This window comes from Schistocerca gregaria, chromosome X (genome assembly GCF_023897955.1).
Source record: "Schistocerca gregaria isolate iqSchGreg1 chromosome X, iqSchGreg1.2, whole genome shotgun sequence".
NCBI classification, from domain to species: Eukaryota; Metazoa; Arthropoda; class Insecta; order Orthoptera; family Acrididae; genus Schistocerca; species Schistocerca gregaria.
The window spans coordinates 630,845,079-630,870,791 of NC_064931.1; the positions used below are offsets into that span (position 1 = coordinate 630,845,079).

General features: G+C 37.5%; 1 protein-coding gene across 2 annotated transcripts in view; it reads right to left on the minus strand.

Annotated features, from left to right (window-relative positions):
* Nucleotides 1-476: 476 nt before the first annotated feature.
* The window catches only part of LOC126299495 (copper chaperone for superoxide dismutase), a 95,528-nt gene continuing 70,291 nt past the window's right edge, over nt 477-25,713 (minus strand). For both annotated transcript variants that reach the window (XM_049991440.1, XM_049991441.1), the window contains exons 4-6: nt 24,486-24,552; nt 7,720-7,901; nt 477-705 (exon numbers count right to left, since the gene is read on the minus strand). In XM_049991440.1, coding sequence (XP_049847397.1) covers nt 567-705; nt 7,720-7,901; nt 24,486-24,552 — 388 coding nt within the window. In that variant the 3' untranslated portion in view covers nt 477-566. The remainder of the gene's footprint in view (nt 706-7,719; nt 7,902-24,485; nt 24,553-25,713) is intronic.

Sequence of the window (25,713 nt, forward strand, 5' to 3'; positions counted from 1 at the left end):
TGAAAGGCAAAAGAGGAAACATTTACACAGTACTACATAACACAGTTGCTATATTACAGGTTGTTCTGCTTAGTAATAGTGTACTACTCTGTAGTAGTAGGCTGTAGTGCACCTCTGGTTAACTCAGCTCTTTTGTATCAGTGTAATTAGTAGGCTGTAGTGCACCTTAGGTTAATTCACCTCTTTTGTATCAGAGGAACTCTTTCACCTTTTAATTTACACATCAAAGCAAGAAATCTTCTAAGATATTTATGATATAACATACTCTTAATTTTTTGCCTACCAACCAGAAAAAAATTTACACACATGTGACCAACACATTATTAAATTTCTTTAAAATTTATCTTAGATCCTTCTTTCTTCACATCATTTCTATAGGAACTGTGTCCCAACAATACAGAACAAACCAAACCTCCAAAAAGACATCCAGAGTATCAGAGGCATGCAAAAGAGAAACAGAATGAAAAAAACTGAAATCAGAGAGAAATTAACAAATTTATTTTAAATGCACAAGAAAACCATTATTTACAAAATTTATACAGATGCACATAAAACATGTGAACAGCTTAAACTTTAGCAGTACGGCGACCAGGTCCAGCCAGAGGTACATCCCTCTCATCCCAGAGAGTTACACCATCACAAGCACAAATACGTTTTGTATTTTCAAACAGGCCAGCAGAACGAGCAATAATTCCACATGCAATCCTGCAACAATTTACAGAAAATATCTATAAAGTCTAATTAAAGTTACTTTCTCTTACGGCTAAAGCTCAAGTTTAATTGAAGTATAAATTACGGTTACTCCTTCCACTGCACAATTATCAAATGAGTTTGAATCCTTGAGAGTTGTACATGAAAAAGTCATCAGATCCACTTGTTTTGTAAGCATAATAGCCTAGCATCACTGTGAATTTATATTACGGGTGTGCAACATTTAATACTCCCTTCAATTATCAAAGTTCATCAGTTTTACAGTGTTCAAACCTACATTTCTAGCATTTGTAGACTTCGAGAAAGCTTTTGACAATGTTGACTGGAATACTCTCTTTCAAATTCTGAAGGTGGCAGGGGAAAAATACAGAGAGTGAAAGGCTATTTACAATTTGTACAGAAACCAGGTGGCAGTTATAAGAATCGAGGGACATGAAAGGGAAGCAGTGATTGGGAAGGGAGTGAGACAGGGCTGTAGCCTCTCCCCAATGTTATTCAATCTGTATATTGAGCAAGCAGTGAAGGAAACAAAAGAAAAATTCGGAGTAGGTATTAAAATCCGTGAAGAAGAAATAAAAACTTTGAGGTTCGCCGATGACATTGTAATTCTGTCAGCGACAGCAAAGGACTTGGAAGAGCAGTTGGACGGAATGGATAGTGTCTTGAAAGGAGGATATAAGATGAACATCAACAAAATCAAAACAAGGATAATGGAATGTAGTCGAATTAAGTTGGGTGATGCTGAGGGAATTAGATTAGGAAATGAGACATTTAAAGTGGTAAAGGAGTTTTGCTATTTGGGGAGCAAAATAACTGATGATGGTCGAAGTAGAGAGGATATAAAATGTAGACTGGCAATGGAAAGGAAAGTGTTTCTGAAGAAGAGAAATTTGTTAACATTGAGTATAGATTTAAGTGTCAGGAAGTCATTTCTGAAAGTATTGGTATGGAGTGTAGCCATGTATGGAAGTGAAACATGGACGATAAATAGTTTGGACAAGAAGAGCATTGAAGCTTTTGAAATGTGGTGCTACAGAAGAATGCTGAAAATTAGATGGGTAGATCACATAACTAATGAGGAAGTATTGAACAGGATTGGGGAGAAGAGAAGTTTGTGGCACGACTTGACTAGAAGAAGGGATCGGTTGGTAGGACATGTTCTGAGGCATCAAGGGATCACCAATTTAGTATTGGAGGGCAGGGTGGAGGGTAAAAATCATAGAGGGAGAGATGAATACACTAAGCAGATTCAGAAGGATGTAGGTTGCGGTAGGTACTGGAAGATGAAGAAGCTTGTATAGGATAGAGTAGCATGGAGAGCTGCATCAAACCAGTATGAAGACTGAAGACCACAACAACAACAACAACAACAGTGTTCAATGCAACACATGCAATAACAATTTATTTACTGAAAATCAAGACTAAACAAAAATTCTTTAATTGGCTAACAAGCACATTTCACTCACAAAATCTCATCAAGAACGAACAAAAATAGTTTATGACTAGCATGTTTTTCATAAAAAAAAAAAAAAAAGAATCTACATCAGTTTCATATAGCTGTCAGTTCTTCTGGCACGTTCACCTTAAGATGAACTCTCACAAAAGAGTACATTAGGATAAATACAGAGGCCGCCAGCTGACAGAATGAAAAGACATGGCTTTAGTTTAAGATAATTTGAGATCTTCTTCATCTTTATAATTAGAAGAAATATGAAAGCTGTTTCCTAGCCCAGAGTAAGGAGTTCCTGAGTTCCTCATCTCTGTTTTTTTTTTTTTTAAGAACTCATTTCGCTTCAGTTCATGACAACTGCTTGGAAAAGTAAGTCCAGTACTATAGTACCAAAACACAAAAGTTCTTTCCACTGTCATCTGAAAATACCCCCCAACAAGACATTCATTAAATATATGCTTAGCCAGGATTCCAAAGTGCAGTGAGAGCAGATAGGCATACAACACTCCACAATCATGGCAGTGGATAGTGTGCAAGAATTTATCATTCCCTTGTGTTAACACCGATCTGTTAAAGGGTGGAAAGAGAAAGTAGCTGAATGAAAACAATTTATAGAATCTGATGAGGATCTTGTAGGGTCTTAAGACATTAGTATGTGAAAAAGCAGCTGAAACTACTACAACTCACATAATGATTTATATAAACTCATCTCTGAACTGATAGGATACCTGAATGTTGGCAGAATTATTCAATGTTCCTCTGTTTTGTAACATTTACAGCAGTTTCAACATTTCAGTTACCACTCCTTTGACCAACTTTTATTAAGATACAGACCAGTTTTCTGCAATAGGATTTTGCTATGGTAGTTACTAAAGATATTGCTCAACAGGCTTCTGGTAGGTAAATGTGTCAATTCGCACCTGCCTATGTGTTACACATTTTTCCATAGAAGAAAAGTAATTACAGTAAGGAACTGGCATGTGAAATTTACAACTGGATATTTTGACTAGTAGTGATTATAATGCAGTATTTACAGAGCCTTGTCTAATACGGGGGGAGGGGAAGGAGGTGGGGAGGGGGGGGGGGGGGTTAACAGCAGTTTCACTATTGTCCTCTCGAATCACATTCATCATGATATCCTGGAAAGACAGTATAAAAATCTAAAGAATGAACACATGGCAATGTGAGTGGATGAATGTAGCAAAGCAAGAGACAAGATGTCTGTGAAAGCCTGCAACTGAACCACATTAATCCAAATCGGCATAAAGTTCATCTCTTGAGTGACCATGGTCTATACCTGCAATATTTGTTCAAAATTTTGAAGCAGCACTCAGAAATGTGAGACTGGGCAGGCTAATTCTGCAGCACTGATGGTAGATGTTCAGAAGAATGTCATTTTCAGGACATCTGTATGGCCTTCAAAGGAACATGCAACAATAGCCCTCTGTGAACAACTGCACACAACCTCACAAAGAGAGATCCATAACTTCCTTGCACAAATTCTTGCCAGTGATTTTCAGTTCCCTATAGCTAATACACAGAAGTGTTTTTTCCATTGATAGATATGAAACTAAATGTGAAATGGATGCACATCTAAAGAAATACAATACAATAATGTGTCCCTCACACAACAGTCCATAATAAATTTGGAAATGGTGCATAACATGAACAAACTACATGTCGCACGAAGTTCTTATGACATGGTATTTCCTTATTGTAATTGGTGGATGTTAAAGATATATGTTAATTTATATTTAAATGTTGTCAATACTTATCTGTTTCTCACTGCTTTATTAGTTATTAAGACTGTGTAGAATTTAAGAGTAGGTCATATTTTGCTAATAAATGTATGCAGTATTGCAAACCTTTCTGGTAAGTACTATAATTTGGTAACTACTGCAATTGCTTGTCAGGACCAGTAAATGTTGCTTTGAAATAGCTGAGACCAATCTTTACAAGTAACTTCAGTAACATGACTATGACTCTCACTACAGCACAATCAGTGATGACTACCATAAAAGTGTTCTTTATCTATGGGTCCACAAGTTCTGTAAATTTCCTACAAGCACCCATTTTCCTGTGTAGTCTATTCTTTTATTTGTATGAAACTCTTATTAAGGACACCATCACATGGTGCTTTCACAACACACTAATGTATGGAATATAACCTATAGTGAGTATAACAATTTTTACTGTGCTGTAACTTGATAATGCACAAAGGGGTAAATTTTACTAAATGATAAATAAATAAAGTCCTTACTTCAAAACAAAAGAACAGCTAGCACAAGAAAATGACTTCCTTTAAGAAACTACCAAAATACATATCAAATAAAAAAATCCAGTGGTTATGATAAAATATCAACAAAATTAAAGTGTGTTATTTTGAATTTAGTAACACCTTAAGTTATTTCTGTAATCAGTCATTTACCAGTGAAATTCTGAATTGGCTGAAACATGCTTCAGTTAAGCCACTGTATAAGATATCCCTCCACACTATCTGCCCATGTGAGTACCATATGTTTGTGAATGGGGAGGCACGAATAGTGTTAATTACACATACAGGTGATACACATCACTGACACATCACTTATCCCTTGGCTGCTGCAGCAGGTAGCCATGTGTCATATGTCACTGACATTTATAGCAGGAGGAGGTTGGGGATGTGTGTTCTGATCTTCAATGGACACTGATGAGCCAAAATATTATGGGCACCTGTTTAATAGTACGTTCCAATTTTCAAACACAATACAACAGAGGTTCTGCTTGACACGGATTCTACAGGTCCTTGACAGGATTCCAAAGGTATGTGACACCAGGTGACTAGGCACAGGTAAAGCAATACCCACAAATTACAGGATGGTGTTTAACAGGCATGCAGCTGGAACCTGATGTGTGGGGAGGAGGAGAAAAAGGAGGAGGACAGGGGGGGGGGGGGGAGGGGGGACTTAAAGGAGTACAATCTTTTTCTGCACAGATGACTTCAAGCTGTATTTAGTATCCAAATTTACATAGTACACCATCTTGTCATAGCTGCTACCCTAAGGAAAGGCAAACCTACATTTCTAGCATTTGTAAACTTGGAGAAAGCTTTTGGCAAATTGACTGGAATACTCTCCTTCAAATTCTGAAGGTGGCAGGGGTAAAATACAGGGAGCAAAAGTCTATTTACAATTTGTACAGAAATCAGATGGCAGTCATAAGAGTCGAGGGGCATGAAAGGGAAGCAGTGGTTGGGAAGGGAGAGAGACAGGGTTGTAGCCTATCCCCGGTGTTATTCACTCTGCAAGCAGTAAAGGAAACAAAAGAAAAATTCAGAGTAGGAATTAAAATCCATGGTAGGACATGTTCTGAGGCATCAAGGGATCACCAATTTAGTATTGGAGGGCAGGGTGGAGGGTAAAAATCGTAGAGGAAGATCAAGAGATGAATACACTAAGCAGATTCAGAAGGGTGTAGGTTGCAGTAGGTACTGGGAGATGAAGAATCTTGCACAGAATAGAGTAACATGGAGAGCTGCATGAAACCAGTCTCTGGACTGAAGACCATAACAAAAACTAACAAACAAGAATGGGAGGCACCACATCTTCTGAACCAACAACAACACCAAACAGAAGTCAGTTCCAGTGTCGACGCTACCACGTTGCTGGCTTCCGTGTAAACATTGTATGTTAGTGTGCGAATGCCGGCTGTTGTGTTGTGTTGTGTTACCACCTCAACTACAGTTTTTGTTTGTGAAACAATGTCACCAAAATGATATCGTCCACCAAAAGACAATACGTTGTGCTGTGGAGTGCCATTAGTCAGGCTTTGGAGTTGCTACGGATGATGCGTGAATTTTATGAGCAAGAAAAAGAATTTGTTTCTGTTCATGGGCATGCTTCGATTCCTGCCGATAAAGTTTTAGAGCGTACTTCGAAAACTGTAGGACTCAGTGAAAGAACAGTTATAAGGTAAGGTGTGCAACTTCAAGACTTACAAGACAGTGAAGTAAACAGTGTGGAAGAAAGCCCCTGTGGAAGAAACAGTGTGTTTTGAAGTACCCAGGCAAGAAAAAAAAGCAGCCTCGTCCTGTTGCAGATATTGGTTCATTCCAACTTGATGCAATTCGTCGGCACATGTACGGATACTATAAAAGGAAAGATTACCCCACAATAGCGAAGTTGATAATTTCTTTAAAAGAAAGTGAACTTTTCTCAGGGGGGAAAATGTCACTTAAGATGACATTACAAACTATAGGCTTCTGTTTTAAAAAGTTAGATGGACGAGAGTTGTTACCAGAAAAAGCTTATGTCATTGCAGCTCATACCATTTTCTTACGCAAAATTGTAGGAAAGGACATATGGTTAGAATAAACCTGGGTCAGTGCTGGAGAATCAGTTGAGAAAGGCTGGACAGATGATACTCCGAATAGCAGCTGTCATCAGCCAACAGGAAGAGGATCCCGATTAATTGTGGCCCATGCAGGATCTTCAAATTGCTTTGTGCCTGAAGGACTTCTAGTTCATAAAATAAAAAAAAGTGACTATCATGCGAATATGGACTACCCACGGTTTCTACAGTGGTTAAAAAATTTGTTGCTCCAGTTTATTGTTCCGACAGTTTTTGTGATGGGCAATGCACCATACCATTCCGTGATTTTAGGTAAAACTCCAGAAGCTGAAAGACTGCTACTGTAGACGCTACCTCATGGATGATAAAAGAGGATCATGTTGCTAAACTGATACAAGACGCACAGACTATAGACAGCATTATAAATGAGAACGAACAATTAATGATTTCTCTTGATGATGATGATGATGATGATGATGATGACGATGAAGGTATACAATTAATTCTTTTTCTCTCTGCAATTGGGTAGGCTATGCCTGTTTTGCTTTATTTCTTTTTATGAGTGTGGATAGCATGTTACTTGGTATGCTTAGAATTACATTATTAAATGACGTTTTACATGCAGCTATTACTGTAACAATTTGGAATGACTTTTCATAGATATTGTCGTTAACTTTGGGTATTTTATTTCCCGGTTTCATATACTATCAAACGCTTAGTCTCCGTTGTCGTTCTCTCCATTGTTAGAATAACGTACTTTGTTGCACATATGTATAAATGTTGATTGTAGCTTACATTTACAAAACGTGCTTCTGAGTTATGGGCATGTGCGGTGACAGCTATTGCAACCTCGCAATCACAGTGTAGCCAACCCCACGTGAGCTACCAGGTGGCATGTTTCAACGGCCCGGGTATAGAGTTTTCATTGTCTCAGGAAGGGTTCTGTTTTGTCCTTAGCAAGTGACAATAAGGACAGGATAAAGTACAAGTATATAATAGTTGACACTGCCTTGATCCAGCAGTAAATAAACCATGCTGATCAAGGCCACATTCAACAGTAGCTAAAACATCAGTCAATAACCCAACACTACAACATGCTAACATACCTGAGAACATTTTAGTGAAACTGACAGTGTCTGTGGAAGTTTACACTCATATACATAAATATCTGATTTTTTTTATTTAAATATAATTACAACACATGATGTCAACATACAGATTACACTTACTTTTTTCCCGCGTTGCCATCTTCTAATGAGCCTGCATTATTTCCTCTTCCAAGATCATCTTCACAGTCGGTAACAGCAACAGATCGGCCAATTACATCAGACACTTTAAGTACAGAGTCAGTGAAACGAAACACAGCACGGCCTTCACTGTTGGCACTGATATTCCCTAGGTCACCAGCATGCTGAAACAGTAATATAGTTTATATAAATAAACTAACTGAAAATCATTTGTTAACTGTATTAGCCTTGTGCCTGAATTTATAGTTTATCTGCTGCTATGTTAATGTATGTATGTTAGTGATCTGCAATACCAAACCTAATTTCATACTCCTGCCTTGGCCGCAGGTGGGAAACTAATTCCCATTTATGAAGAAACTGGTGCTCACCAGGTGGAAACAGAAACACAGCCAGTGACAAGAATACAGGCCACAATCAGTCAGCATACGCAAATTGATAACAGGGATGATAAAATAGAAACAGTCAGTACCATTAATGTGCCAAATCACTCTCATTATCTAGTTGACAGTATTTTGGACAAATTAGAAAAATGGGTCAAGAAGGAGAAATAAAATGCTACAGATAATAGCAAAGAACAAATTAACTGGTTTGAGTCAGGTGAGGAAAGAGCTGAAGTAAAGACTTACATCTTCGACAATAATGGCAATCTGAAGACTAAAGTTTCGGTAGAGGAAGCACAGTCAGTTTTGGAAGGTTTTGAGGAGGAGGAGGAGGAGGAGGAGGAGGAGGAGGGAGAGGGAGGGGGGGAGGGTGAGGTGGTGTTAGATGAAGGGGGGTAGCAATAATGACGAGGTCATTGTTGTATTGATTTGTCCCAAACTGTAGGAGCAGATGACACTATTATAGATAGCCATGTTGTGCAGGTATGTAGAGTGGTGTAGCAAACAAAAGTTGAGGAGGTTGTCAAGTGCTTTGAATTAAAATTGGTGGACAAGTTGGAAAAGGCAGCTGCGAATGTAGAGTTGATGAACCTGTGAATCTGAGTATAAATGTACTTGCAACTGAACAAAATTACTTTAGCTGGAAATGAATTGAAAAGGAATTATAAGAAGACTTTTATGAAGAACTTTTTCAGACTAGAATAACTCACTCTATTAAAAAAACTAACATTTTAGCAGTAACAATGTGTTGTCTTCTTGATAGTAGCGGTGACAGAAGTGCTTTGTCCCAAGCATTTTTTAATTCTGTTCCTAATAAGAATGAGCTAACTGTCATGAAAGTAAGCGGGGTTAAGAATAATACATGCTACTGGAAAAGTTTCTCGACCAGTACAGCTCAAAGCTTTGATACCGACTGGTATAGGTAACACAAGAATAGACCATGCTTTTTTACTTGCGCTCAGTTTAAATGTTGAAATGTTAATTGGCACAGATCTTTTAATGAAATATCAAGGAAAGATTGACTTTGATCAGAGCCATTTAGTATCAATTTTAACAGATTTCATTGGAACTTATGTGGGCAGCAATAATGAAGCATTGGAACTGCCTATTAGAGTAATGAGGAATAAGGGAAACTTGCAGGAAGATACTGAATTAGAAAATAATGTGCAAGATGCTAATGTGGAAAAGAACTTCATCCTCAAAGAAATAGAGACTAAGGGACTATCAATAGATCAAATTTCTGATAAAATAGCCTTGGAAACAAAAAGAAGGCATGATGCATAATCTTCCCACACTAGTTTTAACACTGCTAAACTAGTGTTAGTCAAAACTAAAGAAAAACCTAGGAAAATTTCAGCAGAAACAAACAAGTTTATGTATGTTTATCAAAGACCATTCAGGATGATAAGTAAGCCTCATGCAAACGCATACTATTCGGAGTACCAGAAAAGTAAGAGAGAACTAGGCCTACAAAACATTGTAGATCTGAAGACTTTCATAACTGACTGTAATTAAGTTCTGTAGGGAATTTGTCACTCTTTGACGGATACAGAGTTTGACATACTGTGTGGACCCAGCTGGATGAAATTTTATTTCCCTTTCAAGTTTCATTCTCTTCCTCTGTCTTATCTATAGTAGGTAAGGAATATACACCTTCATGTTGTACATATGCTATTAATTTGTAATATATTCATATTGAATAAGAATGATACCCAAAAGTTACTAAACCCAAATGATGACTCACAAGAGAATATGAGAGATAGTTTGCAATAGTGAATGCTAAATGTTATAAAATAACAGTGGATAACATATGAGTACCAGCGACAGAAAAAGAACGGCTAAAGTAAACAAATAATAAATGAGATCCACAAAAAGGATCAGTAATAGTAAAATACAGATACTTCGTGTTAAGAGAAGCAATTGAAGCTGGAAATCCCTAAAATCTGAAACAATAAACTCTGCATAAATTAATTATTTTCAGTTGGAAGTAAGATTGTCTATAGGTAAGAGATGGTAATAAAATGGAGCCACTAGAGGCAAGCCAAAGCATTTTGATATTAATTAAAGCAGATAACTGGAAGTGGTGTGAGGATCACACCAAAAATATATCGTTGATGAAGAAACAATGCCGTGTAACTTACAAATTGCCAATTTTTTGTTTTTCAGTCAGATGATGGCGTTGACCGTACACAATCTGCTCTTAATGCAATAATGAAAATTTTTTAATTATTTACCATGAAAAAATTATCTAAAACAATACCGCGTATATGACACAGCAAATAACTAGATGGCAATAACGCGGGACTGTAGAGAATTTAATACCATGTACCTTCAATCTATGGATACTGTAAACAATACCATGTAAATACAAAAGCGCGCGCAGCCACAGCATATTGTTACTGCCTTATTACGTATTTAACATTGCGCGAAAGTGGTTCCATGCTTGTAGCTTCATTCGTGATAATGGACAGTGATATAGATGATCTTTTTACTGAAGAAGAAATTGTTTCTCAGCTGAAATCAGCTTATGAAAGTGAAGAATCATTCCTGAGAGTGACTGGTAGCGGTAAGGAAATTGTTTTATTATTCACCTTTGAATGTTAGTAGCACAGCAAGTGTCTCATTGTGATATAAATCAGAACACCCCCACTTCACTCGTTCTGTGCTTTATTCATTTCTGCCACAGATTTCTAGACTATCCATCTTCTTGTAGGATCTCCCATAAACGCAGAACAAACAACAAGTGAGAAAAGTCGTAACGCTGAAGTTACATTTACCGAAGAAGAATTAATTTCGTATATGGGGTTCTCAGTTACTGTCCCTGCACCATCTAATGAAGCAGGTAAATTTTCTTGGGATTATTGTTAATAGTATTACTGATGCTGTTACTCTCATATATACATGAATTTGAACTTCATCTTTGTATGCTTAAATTAATATATAAATTTTTTCCATCTAGAAACTTTAGTGGCTGTATCCAACAATGCTCAAAATGAAACCACAGTCACTGTTTCCACTAGAGACGACGGTACTTCACACTCATTGCTATGCAATGGTGCTCATTGTTTGCCAAACACTCTGGATAAATTATCGGAAGATCATGGGAGCAATAATGATGTTGACAGTGAAGGCCAAGAATTTTATGGTGACGTAAGCAGTAACAGGAAAAGGAAGTCTAATCAACATCCTGAAGATTGGAAGAAAAATGCCGATAAAATTCTGAGAATGCGTGGAGACAAAATAAGTCGAATTGGTAAAATCACTCATGATACTCCAAGAGATGTAAAAAAATTAGGTTCAACATGTACTTCGAAGATGTGCCAGAAATCCGTTCAAAGGAGGTGTCATCAGTTTTCTGCTGATGATAGGCAGGCAGTATTTAACACAGTTTGGGAAACAATGTCATGGGATCAGAGAAATGTTTATGTTATCAACCTCATGGGCCTAATTCCAACCAAACATCCAGGGAAGAACACTGGCGAATCCAGGAGAAAAGGGATGCTCATTTATCATTCGAAAAATGAGCTGGGGAAACAAAGTATGCAGAAAGATGTTTCTCAATACTCGTGGGATTAAAGAATGGACAGTCCGATATTGGCTGGGTAATTCCATACATGGGATTAGTCCTGATACAGAATCATCACGACCTCAAATCAAACAGATGAAGAAGAAAAATGAGAAAACCTTCATTAAAGAATTCCTGGACTCTCTTCCGAAACTTCCATCACATTAATGCAGGAAATCCTCCTTAAAGTTGTACCTTGAGCATATTCTACAATCGAAACAACAGCTGTATGGGCTCTATGTGGAAAAATGTCATGCGTGGAAGGTTTCACCATCAAGTCAGGCTACCTTTAACTTGATTTTAGAAGATGGTAACATTAGCTTATTTTCCCCCACGAAAGACAAGTGCGACTTGTGTTGTATTTACAGGCTTGGTAACTTGAGTGAAGATGTGTGGAAGCAACACACAGAACGGAAAGAGCAGGCAAGGATGTAAAAAGATGCTGACAAGAAAGAAGCCCAGCAGAAGCTCTGCTCAGTGTACACCATGGACTTACAGGCCGTGAAAGTAGCTCCATTTTTAAGTGCAAGTGCAGTTTATTATAAAACAAAGTTGGTTGTTCACAACTTTACAATGTATAATTTAGGAAGTCATGATGCAGTATGTTACCGGTTCGATGAAATGCTAGGTGATTTGGTTGCATCATGTTTTGCCTCACGCATCGTGGACACCCTATCCAGAACAATTAAGAAAAATCCCATTCAAGTCATTCTGTATTCTAACGGCTGCACATATCAGAACAGAAATGTGATATTATCAAATGCTCTTTTAAGATTAGCAATTGATACTGGAGTATTGATTACACAAAAGTTTTTGGAGAAAGGCCATACTCAGATAGAATGTGACTCAGTTAACAGTTCCATTGAGTGCAAGCTTAAAGGACATGGAAGTTACACTTCCTAGCCAATGTGCTATGATATGTAAAGAAGCGAGAAAAAAGGCACAGCCATACGAAGGCCATTTCCAAGATTATTCCTTTTTCATGAACTATGCGGAGAAAAGTTTGTGGCTGTACGACTCAATTAGGCCTGGAAGAGCTGTAAAAAATGAACCTACAGTTACCGATCTGAGGGTGTTAACAGTACCACCCAAATGGTATTATTTACTACAAGTGCTCTTTCAACGAGGTCTGGCAAGAATTACCGAGGCATCCAAGGAAAATTCTTGGAGATGTTTGCTTCCCGAAACTATACAAGGATAGACGGAAAATCAAGAGATCCAAATGGGATCATTTACAACAACTTAAATCTGTTCTTCCTAAAGATTGTAATAGTTATTATGACATTCCTTATGAATGAAAATTATCACTGAGGTAACTGTGTAACGAGTATCAGTGCAGTGTAATTCTCTGTTGGTGCTTTGAGTGACGTATAGGATTTTTCTTAAAGAAATGAGCAGACATTATCGCAACTATGTAAACAGTATATTTATTTAAAATGTTTCTATGAAATCTTTCAATAAAAAAATGATTAATGGTCCAAAACGTGTTCTTACTAGCTTCCTCAGCACCAAATACCAACGTAAATGTGTCAAGTCGTGCCGGGAGATTTACAAACAAATACCACGTAAGTAGCAGATCATGGAATAAATACCGAGACAATTCCACGTATGTGCCATAATTAAGCTTTCTAAAGCTTTTTTTCACATTTTTATTTGATCCAATATTTCCTTGTAGTGCAACGGTGCAAAAATATTGCCACTGTGAAATGTATTAGGCATTTTAGACAGTTTTTGGTACCTCGTGTAAAACTCTTATTTTGCTACTTACGCGGTATTGTTTCTTCACCAACGATATGTAAATAATGAGGTCAGTAGGTTGCTGAAGATGAAAGGGAGAAAGAAGTGTCAAAATATAAGGATAAATAAAAATAGGGAGAAAGAGGAGTAATGAAACAGTAGGCTGACATATATGGCAAAATGGTGGAAAATTCGTGATTAATTCCCTTACGTCTCATAAATAGGTTGAGAAACATGTAATTGTGTTGATTCCGTATTTCTAGATTTCCGGAAAGCTTTTGACACCGTTCCTCACAAGCGACTTCTAATCAAGCTGCGGAGCTATGGGGTATCGTCTCAGTTGTGCGACTGGATTCGTGATTTCCTGTCAGGAAGGTCGCAGTTCGTAGTAATAGACGGCAAATCATCGAGTAAAACTGAAGTGATATCAGGTGTTCCCCAGGGAAGCGTCCTGGGACCTCTACTGTTCCTGATCTATATAAATGACCTGGGTGACAATCTGAGCAGTTCTCTTAGACTGTTCGCAGATGATGCTGTAATTTACCATCTAGTAAGGTCATCCGAAGACCAGTATCAGTTGCAAAGCGATTTAGAAAAGATTGCTGTATGGTGTGTCAGGTGGCAGTTGACACTAAATAACGAAAAGTGTGAGATGATCCACATGAGTTCCAAAAGAAATCCATTGGAATTCGATTACTCGATAAATAGTACAATTCTCAAGGCTGTCAATTCAACTAAGTACCTGGGTGTTAAAATTACGAACAACTTCAGTTGGAAGGACCACATAGATAATATTGTCGGGAAGGCGAGCCAAAGGTTGCGTTTCAATGGCAGGACACTTAGAAGATGCAACAAGTCCACTAAAGAGACAGCTTACACTACACTCGTTCGTCCTCTGTTAGAATATTGCTGCGCGGTGTGGGATTCTTACCAGGTGGGATTGACGGTCGACATCGAAAGGGTGCAAAAAAGGGCAGCTCGTTTTGTATTATCACGTTATAGGGGAGAGAGTGTGGTAGATATGATACACGAGTTGGGATGGAAGTCATTACAGCATAGACGTTTTTCGTCGCAGCGAGACCTTTTTACGAAATTTCAGTCACCAACTTTCTCTTCCGAATGCGAAAATATTTTGTTGAGCCCAACCTACATAGGTAGGAATGATCATCAAAATAAAATAAGAGAAATCAGAACTCGAACAGAAAGGTTTAGGTGTTCATTTTTCCCGCTCGCTGTTCGGGAGTGGAATAGTAGAGAGATAGTATGATTGTGGTTCGATGAACCCTCTGCCAAGCACTTAAATGTGAGTTGCAGAGTAGTCATGTAGATGTAGATGTAGATGTAGATGTGCTCATGGCAGAGGGTCTTAACAGATCAATATAAACACATACAGACAATAACACAAATACAGATTGCAGAGTTTTGGTATGTTATAACAAAAACAGGTTTTTCATTATGTGTGTGACAAAGCAAAGCAAAGTAACTGCTGTCAAATCAAATAAATTTTTTAGTATGCTGATATGTACGATAACTAAGCCATATGAAGATAGAGTTTACAAAAGTTACTCAATTTTCTGAGTAAAGCAACATCTAAGGTAATGAAGTAAACTGTAAACTATCCCAAAATGTAACTTATTTTAAAAACCCATGTTGACTTTCAGAGCATACTAGCTATGGTTTATATATATATATATATATATATATATATATATATATATATATTGCAAAGTTCGTGATTCAACCTTAAAAATGGAGTACTAGTAAATATTTTGCAAAGTTCGTGATTCAACCTTAAAAATGGAGCACTAGTAAAATTGAGCTAGAATAATGTCACGATTTTATGAAGTAGCAATTGCCAATAATAATTTTGAAAAAGTTGACAAGTTGATCATAGTTCCCCAAACAATAAATTTAAAAAAAAATTGTTTCTGATAACTTCTCTAGTGTTCATTTAAACTATAAAAGGAAAATTGAATACAGAATGTTGTTTGTCCTCCCTTAGATGTAAGATGAGACCAGAAGCTTAGGCTATGTTATCTGTTTCTCAGGGGCATGGAGGCTTCTTGAAAAGCAGCCTGCAAGTTGTATGGAGAAAGAAGGACACCTACCACAGTAACTCCCCTCTTTTCCTTTCCGTAATAGATCATCATTAAGACTGCCATACATAGTGACTTCCCACACTCTATCTTTTATGTTTTAGAGAAAGTGGTTCACAAGGACATGCCCTATAGTATCCACGGTTGTGGTTAAATGAGTGAGCACTGAAAAGTGAAATGTTTGTGTGTGTTTCTCTTTCAGGTAAAGACTGAACACTGTAAATCACCAGATTAATTTTGTAATAATCTTAAATTTTATTTCATGTTTCTATGTTATTTTACGCACATGATTTGTAAATGGTTAACTTTGTGGGTGTAGTATTAAGAAAAAATTAGCTAAAAGCAGTTCCATTTAAAAGAGCTACAGTAACATCACTAGGTTTCTAACATTTAATTTTGTTCACAAATAAATGTTTTCACAAAAATAAACAGGGGGTGATGTGGCAAAACAAGAGCTGCATCATTGTGAGAGATGCAGAGGCGAGTGTGTGTGCGCCAGGACTTATCCCCAGTTCACTACTCCCAGTGCCATATCATCATAATGCGCTTGTGTTTAATAGACAATGGATCACACCATAATCCAAGAATGAAATTAAAAATTAAAATAACTTTCCCAGACTTTGACAGTGTATGCTTCAGTATATTAATGTTAACATTGTTAAATCTCAGAATGGTCTAATGAATATGTTCCGCTAAATACATTATTTTAAGAAAAAAATAAGTGTCGCTAAATAATGACGCTAGAAAGCTAAAAATTGTTCAGAATGTGCAAATGTATATCACAATTGAATGTTACAAGTCTCAATTTGATTGGGGCAACATTTTGGCCAAAATTGGCATCTTTAGGAAAATCTGAAGGCGTTAAATATTAGACTCAGAAACATGAAAATTCGTAAATAGCATCAGTTTCATATAAGAACATTAACTTTGTGACTCCATTAAGCTACCTCTATTAGTTTTCCAGTTACTTACTAAAACCAAATTTGGAACAAAAAGTCTTTAGTCATAATAGATTAAGTATCATCTGTATTTGTTATAGAAAATTCTAATTACAGCAGTTGATTACACTCATGAAATAACACAGCTGTACCAAATTTGAGTCATGTCAGTCAAATGCTTGCATATGCTGTACCTCAGACGACGTCACAGTCAGATAGCTACCAAAAAGACAGGAAGTGAACTTGCGACGACTGTACACCGCCCTTGATCACTTAGATTTCATGGCTGTAATTGTTCGTGTGCCGCCCATAATGTTGATAAAACTGTGTGGCAATTGGTGAGATTACTTTCCACTTTCAAGGCATGCAATTAACTTTGAAGATTAGAAGTCACAGTGATAGACAACTTCCTGTAGAGGTCATCTCTGAACTGTTAATAGTGGTGTTTGTGATACGGACATTATTATTGTTATTATTATTATTCTCAGGAATATTATTATATTATGTGTATATGAATATTTACTCAATGTGTTAATCAGTTACAACTCAAAACTTTTTTTTATAGTCAGAGTTCCTGATCCTACTGAGTAAACATCAAGTAGGTAAATTTTCTTTAAGTGAGTATGAAGAACAATGTGGACTTGCAGACTGGAAATTATGGTCAGTATGTTTTTAGGCTCTTGCAAATGGCAAAAAGATAATACCCGCAATCCCACAGTCACTCTGTCTTTCTTGTCCCAATACACTCAAAGCTCACATGTTATAAGGTCAGCATCAGCAAAACACCTTGTTGTTATAATTGACAAGATCATAAGTGTTTACATTATCAAAGAAGAACTGTCCTGAGAGTGATATAACATCTTCGCTATTAACTGCATTTCGGATGCGGTCTCAGTGTTTTGTAAAGTTCGTGTTGTGTCAGCCTGTTTGGCAGCCACTCGAAGAAGTGTTGATTACAGCAAACACATTCAGAGCCACTCTGATATGTAATTACAACAAGTTCAGGAAGTAGCATCAATAAATCAAAGTTAAAGTCATCTGTAAGTGCCCTTGACACTGTCTAGTATACTGAATGCCATGGAGTTATATCATACTGCAGCTACTATTTAACATACAACTGCTGTGAATGTCTGTGCAAGTGCCTCCAATAGGCCAATGCATTTATTCTTAGATTGAGCAGTAGTAGTAGTAGACAATCATGTTCATATTAAAGTATCATTAACATTTGTATGGCACCAAGTTACACCTAATAATGGACAGTAAGCTATTGCTTACCAGTTTTAACACTGCATAAGACACTCCAGATTATACAACATTGATGATAGGAACTCACCTAGGATGGTTACACCTATGAAACAAATTACCACAGGACCAAATGCAACTTTTGAAACTGAAGATGGTGTATATTTTGCTTTAGACATAGACAACTGTGCTAGTGTATCAGATTTCCCAGTGGATGTGTACATCTTCCCCCAACAAACCAACAATAACACAGTCTTGTGGAAAGTGATTGTACACAGTGGATGGCCACATTCAAAGTGATAGGTGTTTGACACAGCCCCCTGACAGCTGTTTTATGTGCAACAGAATCTCAAGTAGAATATCTTCTTGTACCATCAATCACCCACAGATGGACGTCAAAGAGTAATTACTATCAACACTGACAACGTTCTCTGTTTATTATATCTAAGTCACTAGGATGTAATACAGATGAAGTAACTGCTCTACCTTTATCGCTACTTGCTTTGAATCGAGGACAATATCATGCATCTTGCCTGAAGTTGTGATGTTTGTATGAGGCATCCAGTTTACTTCAGTGATTTCTCTAAGAACACTATGCCAGCCACATGATTACAAATCTTATCAAAGCCCCTGGCACTGACAATGAAATGGTGATGCAGAAAGCATGGTTCAGACTTCTATGAAACACACACTCAAGGCTATTCAGCAGCATCAGAAGATAGCAGGTTAAAATTTTTTATGAGAATGTACTGAGCCACTTAAATTGGCAGTAGAAGCCTGGCTGAAATTTCACATGGCTATCAACCATGGACCTTACATCAATCACGGACCCTACTGAAAACATTTTGCCTGTAAAAACACAGGAGGGTAATGTGCCATCACACCAAGTTCCAGCCCAGAGATTCGATGATCATTTATTCCTTAGAGACCCAAGGAACATGAGTGATGGGAACTACAAGGATATATGGCATTTGGATGATAGATGGCAAGACATGGTTGGCAATGGCCACCTAACAAGTAACACTAAAATTTCAGTACACCCAACAATGTTAAATCTGTTTTAGTCACAGAAAATCCAGGTACTCTCTCTGCAAATGGAGCTGTACTACTTTACTTTAACCAGTAGACCACCATTCAGCCTTTTTGTCCATTTTCAGCTAAGAGCAACCTGGCCATTCCTGGTTGTGTACATTCAAGTTTCACCATCAGAACAGTACTGCCTTCAATGCTGTTTCACTTACAATCTTCCTACCATCCAGCAGCAGCCATCAAGCCATAAAATTATTTTTTGAACATTCAGTCTACTACTTCAGTTACAAGCCACATTTCAGTGTACTATTTATTGCTATGACAATGATATCAGAAAAGCTACAAAACAGTGAGGTAGCTGAAGCAGCTGAGGGCTACTAAGGTGGAATGTTTACAAGCAACTGACAGCTCATTCATCACGAAAATGTGGCACTGAGCTACACCTCAGGTATGAACTTGATCTCACAACAAACACATTGTGTGTGTGTGTGTGTGTGGTGTGTGTGTGTGTGTGTGTGTGTGTCCAATGTTTCCATCTGTCTAGAACCTCTTGACCCACACCCACCCCCTCCGGATGTCTGGGTTTCTCTTTGCCTGTCTATGTGAATGTCCTGGGAAAAATAATGATATAGAAAGCATATTTTAATAATTGTAACTAACATTTTGTTATTTACAAGCTGATATCATCAAAAAATCTTAAAACAATCATTGAAAGAATTTTTTTCTAAAATGTGGACATAAAAGCATTTGGGAAGAGGACAAAGGGGTGGGAGGGGTAGGATAAAAAGGGGGAGAGGTGAGAGGTGGAAGGCAGAAGTGGGGGGGAGAGAGAGGAGGGGGTGGGAGCTTTCAAACAGGAATCAACGGCAATTTTTAAGTATGAACTGAACAAGACAGCATTGTTGAAAAATCTCTGTAAACATTTGTTAACAACAAACAAAAAGCATGCAGTATGCTCAAATACTGTATATTGCTCTAATTGAAACTTGGGCCACGGATGCAAAACTGTTGCCAGAACATACCATGGCTGTCTTTTTACTGTATTCCTGTGGATAATGCCAAGTAAAATAAATAAAGAAATGTCAAAGAAGTACGTCATATCAAGATTATTATAGGCCTATAATCAAATTGGCCAAGGATTTGGTAAGAAAGCTGAGGAGATGCAGAGCCTCAAGGAGGAATGAGATACCTGTATATAGCCCCATTAATTTCCTGTCCTCTACTGAAAGCAGTGTCAAGATTATTAAGGACCTATGATTAAACCAGCCAAGGCTTTGGTAAGGAAGCTGAGGATATGCAGTGCCTCAAAGAAGAAAGTGATCTCAAGGCCTGTATACAGCCCAATTTATTCCCTGGCCTCTCCTGAATGCACTAGTGTATACTTTACAAATATGTGTTGTGAGGCTGAATGACATGTCAACCTCTCTCCATGTTCCATGTGGGTAGATAACTTTCATTGGCCAGCCAATTTGGGTGGTCTCTGGGACAGAGGCAGTAAACAGATCATGTAGTGACTTGTCAGTTTCTCAGTCTCGAAATGGTGCATGTCTGCCAACGACAGAAGGAATCTGGCCAGTAAATGACGCAATTGAATATTCAGCACATAAGCAATGAACAACGTCACATAGTTATGAAGCATTTATTAACAAATCTATCAACAGTTTCTGTATACATATTTGGCGACTAGTTCCAAACACACTGGTTAATTTTCAAGTCTGGACTGCTGAGGCTGTACTGAAAGTACCTGATCTTAATAATAAGCTCCAAAATAGCAATACATTCTTTACACAATGTTCACAGAATTACTGTCACAATCCTCATCTGCTTCTTAGCGAGTTTGATTTTGACTCACCAAGAGGCAAACATGGATTGCTCAGGCTTGAAAATGAACCTGATGGTTTGAAACTAGGCACCAAGAGTGTTGACAGATTCATTAATATACATTTCATGAAATATTGCTGGTTATCCATAAACAATATGTAGAAACTTAAAAATCAGTTAGTCATATAATATCATCCTGTATGTGCATATCTTGTCAGCTCTTTAGTCTCTCACATTTTGGACTTTGTGGGACATCAGCATTCTGTTTTCTCCCTGTTTCTAAGCAGTTCTCTTTCAACCCCATAGCTCATTAAATCTGACCAGTGCATCACATTTTCATGTGCAGAAAACATTAGCTACATCCAATATTGTTTCACATAATAGAACACTGCAGGAAGTATATTCACAATAAACAGCATGATGTACTTTAATTGCTATCAACAGCATCTGGCATCCTTATATTTGCTCATACTAAAACAACTCTAAGAGGATTAGTAATGCAGCAGTTACTGTGGCTGTCTTAGGTGCAGAAAGTCTTTGGATTCAGCAGCTATTGGAGATGGAATATTGGCAAACAAGCAGTTTATGAATATATATGCCATATATACCAACATATGGTAACTTTATGGAAAGCAAGCATTACAACATTGCATTTGGATATCAGTTCCTGGTTCATACCTAACAGGTTGACTCAATTACAGCAGTATTCAATACATTCAGTGTTTCACATTTAATTTTGTTATGTGTGACATTCTACTACCTTACAACATGATGGCATGATTAATGAAGTAGACAATCAAATTTTCTGAACAGAGGATAAATGGCAATCTCTTATGGAAGATGCTCATATGTGACCAGCTACTTCTACATTCAAAATACTGTCCACCACTGGCCTGTTTCACTTTGTATACTTCTATTTGGCCATTTGAAATGATGTATTATTTCATGGTAGACACAATTCAAACACCAAGAATATTTTTAGATTAAAGTTGTGTCATCTTCCACACACAATGTTAATTCACAAAGTTCATGTAAGGCACAATTTAACATGCTGTGGATTCTTAAACAGGTAATCTCAAGCACATGTGATTTGCTTTTCACAGCACACATTAATTTGACATGGATAAATATAACTATTCAATGAACACAGAACAGAGAAACAATATATGTATGGCAAGCATATACCCTACTGCACAGAAAATAGTACATCATTCAGCAAAATACAGTTTCAACTGACATCCTCAAGAATTGATGGTCAGTGAGAAACTTTTTACTGTTATTGTTACTATTATTTCATTATTATGCATTAAACATAGCTATGTACTGTATAATTGTGTGCCAGTGTTACAGTGGTCTTGTGGAGTAGAAATAAAACACAAAATATTGCTCCTCGTGAGATTAAGCATGTAACTGTCTCCAAAGGCACTGTTCAGGATGCCTGATTTTTTAAATAAGCTTGATAGTGTGGCATGAGTACAGCAATCATATCTGGCAACGTAGTTTGTAATTCTGAAATCTGTCTGGATCCCAGATGTAGTAAGGATTGAAAATGTCCAATCAAGTTGAAACCCAGATCGTGAGAGTACATTTGATGCAGGCGAGATTTGACAGGTAATCAATACATTGCATTCTAGCATGTATTTCATATCAACATTATTCATTTATCTTGTTCATGACACAGCCCCCCCCCCCCTTCCCAACACATAGGATTCTACTTCTGTGCCAAACTACAGTCTGATTGCTGTATATTGCTGATGCCATTTTCTCTATCTTTTCCTTTAATCAACGACAAGACCTTGTCTTGGCAGTCAGTCTCATTATACGCACTTCATACCTTTTGAAGCAGGTCATACAAAAGCACACATATTATGCACAAAAGAATTATTAAAGCAATGTAAATAGACACTTCTCTCTTCTAGTATCAAAAAAATGTTATTCCAGGCCTCATAATGTTACCTGTTCTCTGTCTCTACAGTGCCTGACAAAAGTGAAGCACCCAGAAGACACAATCAGTTGTCAATGTAACTCTGTAAATGTACACTTCACCAGTGCACATTTAGGTGATCAGAGCTGCAATTTTCTGTGACAGGCAAAACAGCCATTAGAGTGCATTAGTCTTGTCAAGATGATGGAGAATAAGAGGTGTGAACTGTGTCAAATGTTGTGCGATAGCTGAAGGACATGGAGATGTTGCATTCTCATGTAGACAGCTCATCAGCACCTGACAGAGTTTGGAATGTTTCTCATTGTCAGTCTCCAATTGGCTGGCTGTTAGACTCATGCAATATTCAGATTTGTGGGACATTTGGATGTAACAGTGGTCAGATGTTGGACTGCATGGGAATGTGAGGGTAGGCAAACTCATCATCAAGGTTCTGGTCTACTACGCCTATATTGTGCAATAAGTGCCTTCACATCTGCACCTGCCATCCAAGAACAAGGAATGGATCTCTTGAAACGTTCTGGCTCATCTCACACCATTGATTGGAGACTGGCAGCAGTTGGACTAGGGAATTCCCACCCAATGCAAAGAATACCTTTAAGACTAAACTGTGTTTGGAGTTGTACCATGACCAGAAAGTACGTACTGACCACTAATGGTGTCACACTATGTTCAGTGATTAATCGTGGTTCTGACTACCCTGGATGACAATCACTGGCACGTATGGCAGCAAACTGGGAAGAGGTCCTATTTTTCCAATGTTTTGGAGAGGCACGGCAGTGTTACTCCTGGTGTCACGGTGTAGGGAGCCATCAGATATGACTTCAGGTCACGGCTTGTAGCGATTGAGGGAACTCTGATGGCACAATGGTACATCATGAACATCCTGCATCCTCTTGTGTTACCTTTCATGTGACAGTATTGTGGTACCATTTTTCAATGCTCTTTCACAAATGAAGTGTGTATATGAACTGTCTGCAAGATGCTGAGGTACTCCTACTGCCAACGAGATTTCCAGATCTGTTCCCGATAGAGTATGTGTGGGATTAACTCGGATGTCAAATTTGTCCCAGTATCTAGCCTATCAATGATCAATTACAACAGCTGCCTAGGGAGAGGGTACGTCTTTATGACATCCTTTCCAACTGAATCACTGCATGCATCCATGGCCAGAGGAAGTGCAATGCTACACTAATAAGTGGGGGCATACTGCAAGTTCTTTGTAAATTTGACTTGACTTTGTAATCGCTGAAATAAAATCACATAAGCTTTCAACACATGAAGTTTCCTTCCCCCCCCCCCCCTCCTTTCTTTCTGGGTGCTTCACATTTTTATCCATCAATGTGTAATCTAGGAACTTAATTTTATGAACAACAGTTATCACCGATTCACTAAAAATAATGAAGAGCACATATACAAGATCTGCCACTCAAATAACATCAGATAAATGACAGAATTAGACACAGAGGAATAGTTCTGATTAAGTTAACTATCAATTTTACAGATAAAAATACTGCTTTTATTCTGCATATGATGTTATGAGTGCCAGTTTTGAATAATGTGTATTGATTTCATATGTATTTTATAATTTTGAATGCAACTTTTTCTGTCAGTTTAATCAACAATAGCCGTACTGCCATGTATCATCACAACCATCTACTGTAAAACAATTTTCTATTTCTTTGTTTATAATGTAATCGGAACACTTTACACGTTACTGTTTTACAATATGCTTATGTAGCCCACTCATTAATTTTGTTGCCACCCTAATATCCACATGTATCACATCACCTCTACTTCATCTTTATTACTTTGCCACTGCCTCCTGCCCTGACCCCCCCTCCCCCCCCCCCCCCCCCCCCCCGCAGAGAAAAGGGGGAGCTATGACTGACCAGCTTCCTGTAGTGTCTCAACATGCATTTACTTGACTTATCTACAACCACATACTGTTATGGAATCAGTATTATTCATCAATATCGTTCTTAATTGCATACTTACTCTACATCCTGCATTGTCAAGTGGACCACCATGGGTTGTATTCTGTGGGTTATAGTGCCTACCCAAGCTGTTAATGGAATAAAGAAAATTAGAATTAATCCAGCACTCAAATACCTGAAAATATACACATACACTTGACAGTGCAAAAATAAGCTAGCTAGAAATCGAGCAAAAATTCCAATTCTTGTGCAGTATTGACACAAATGAAATGCAACATGGAAGTTTTTCAATCTACGTTGGGAAATCCTGAACAGAAAAGTTAACTTTAAATATTATACAAATATAGTTCTTTCTATATTTTAGACATCAAAGGGAGAAAAACTTCCCTGCAAAACAATCGACTGCCGTTATCAATAGTAGGGAAGCATTTGCTGAGGGTCTACACCTGAATGGACATGAACAGGATCATAGTTTTGACTCAAAGTGTCATTGTTCAATGTTTTAGTCTTTTTTTTCACAAGACACACAGTTATGAGAGGGCTTAGCGTGAGTATGTGATACCCTATCCCATTCTTATTCGACTGCACCCTGGGAAGAGAAGGGATTCGGGAAAGCAGGAACATCAACACACTTACTGAGACCTAAGCCCAAATATGTAAAATTATATTGTCTAGTCTATGCTGATGACATGGCATTAATTGCTTAAGACATAACAAATGCAGAAAAAAACTTGAAATTGGAAATATTAGACTACCACTGTCACAAAAACATGACTGATGCAAAACACCCTGTACAATCAAAACTGGCAACAACAAAATATTCTGCATTAAATAATCTAGATACCTACGTAAATGTATCACTGAAAATTTTTACAAAAAGGATTCTATAAAAGTCAGACTTCAGAAAATAGAAACTACATTTCAGTTAACAAAGACTGTAATAAAATATCACCTGTCCTCACACTAAAAGTCTAATACCATACAACAGTTATTGAAACTGAATAAATCTACACATTAGACACATTTACTTTCCAAAAAAAATTTTAAAGTGCAATTAAAAGCATAATAATGTAAAACTATGAGAGTAAATCTTATGACAAAGAATAAAATTCTGAATACATCACCCAAGACACATGCAGAAATGCATATGCAAATATAGAAACTCCAATTACAGTATGTATGGGCAGCCAGACACGGAAAGAATGTACCAAAGAGGCGTACTCACCAGTTTCACACAGTCTTGAAAAACAAGACTACCATACTCAACCAATGGACATGAATAGAAAGTG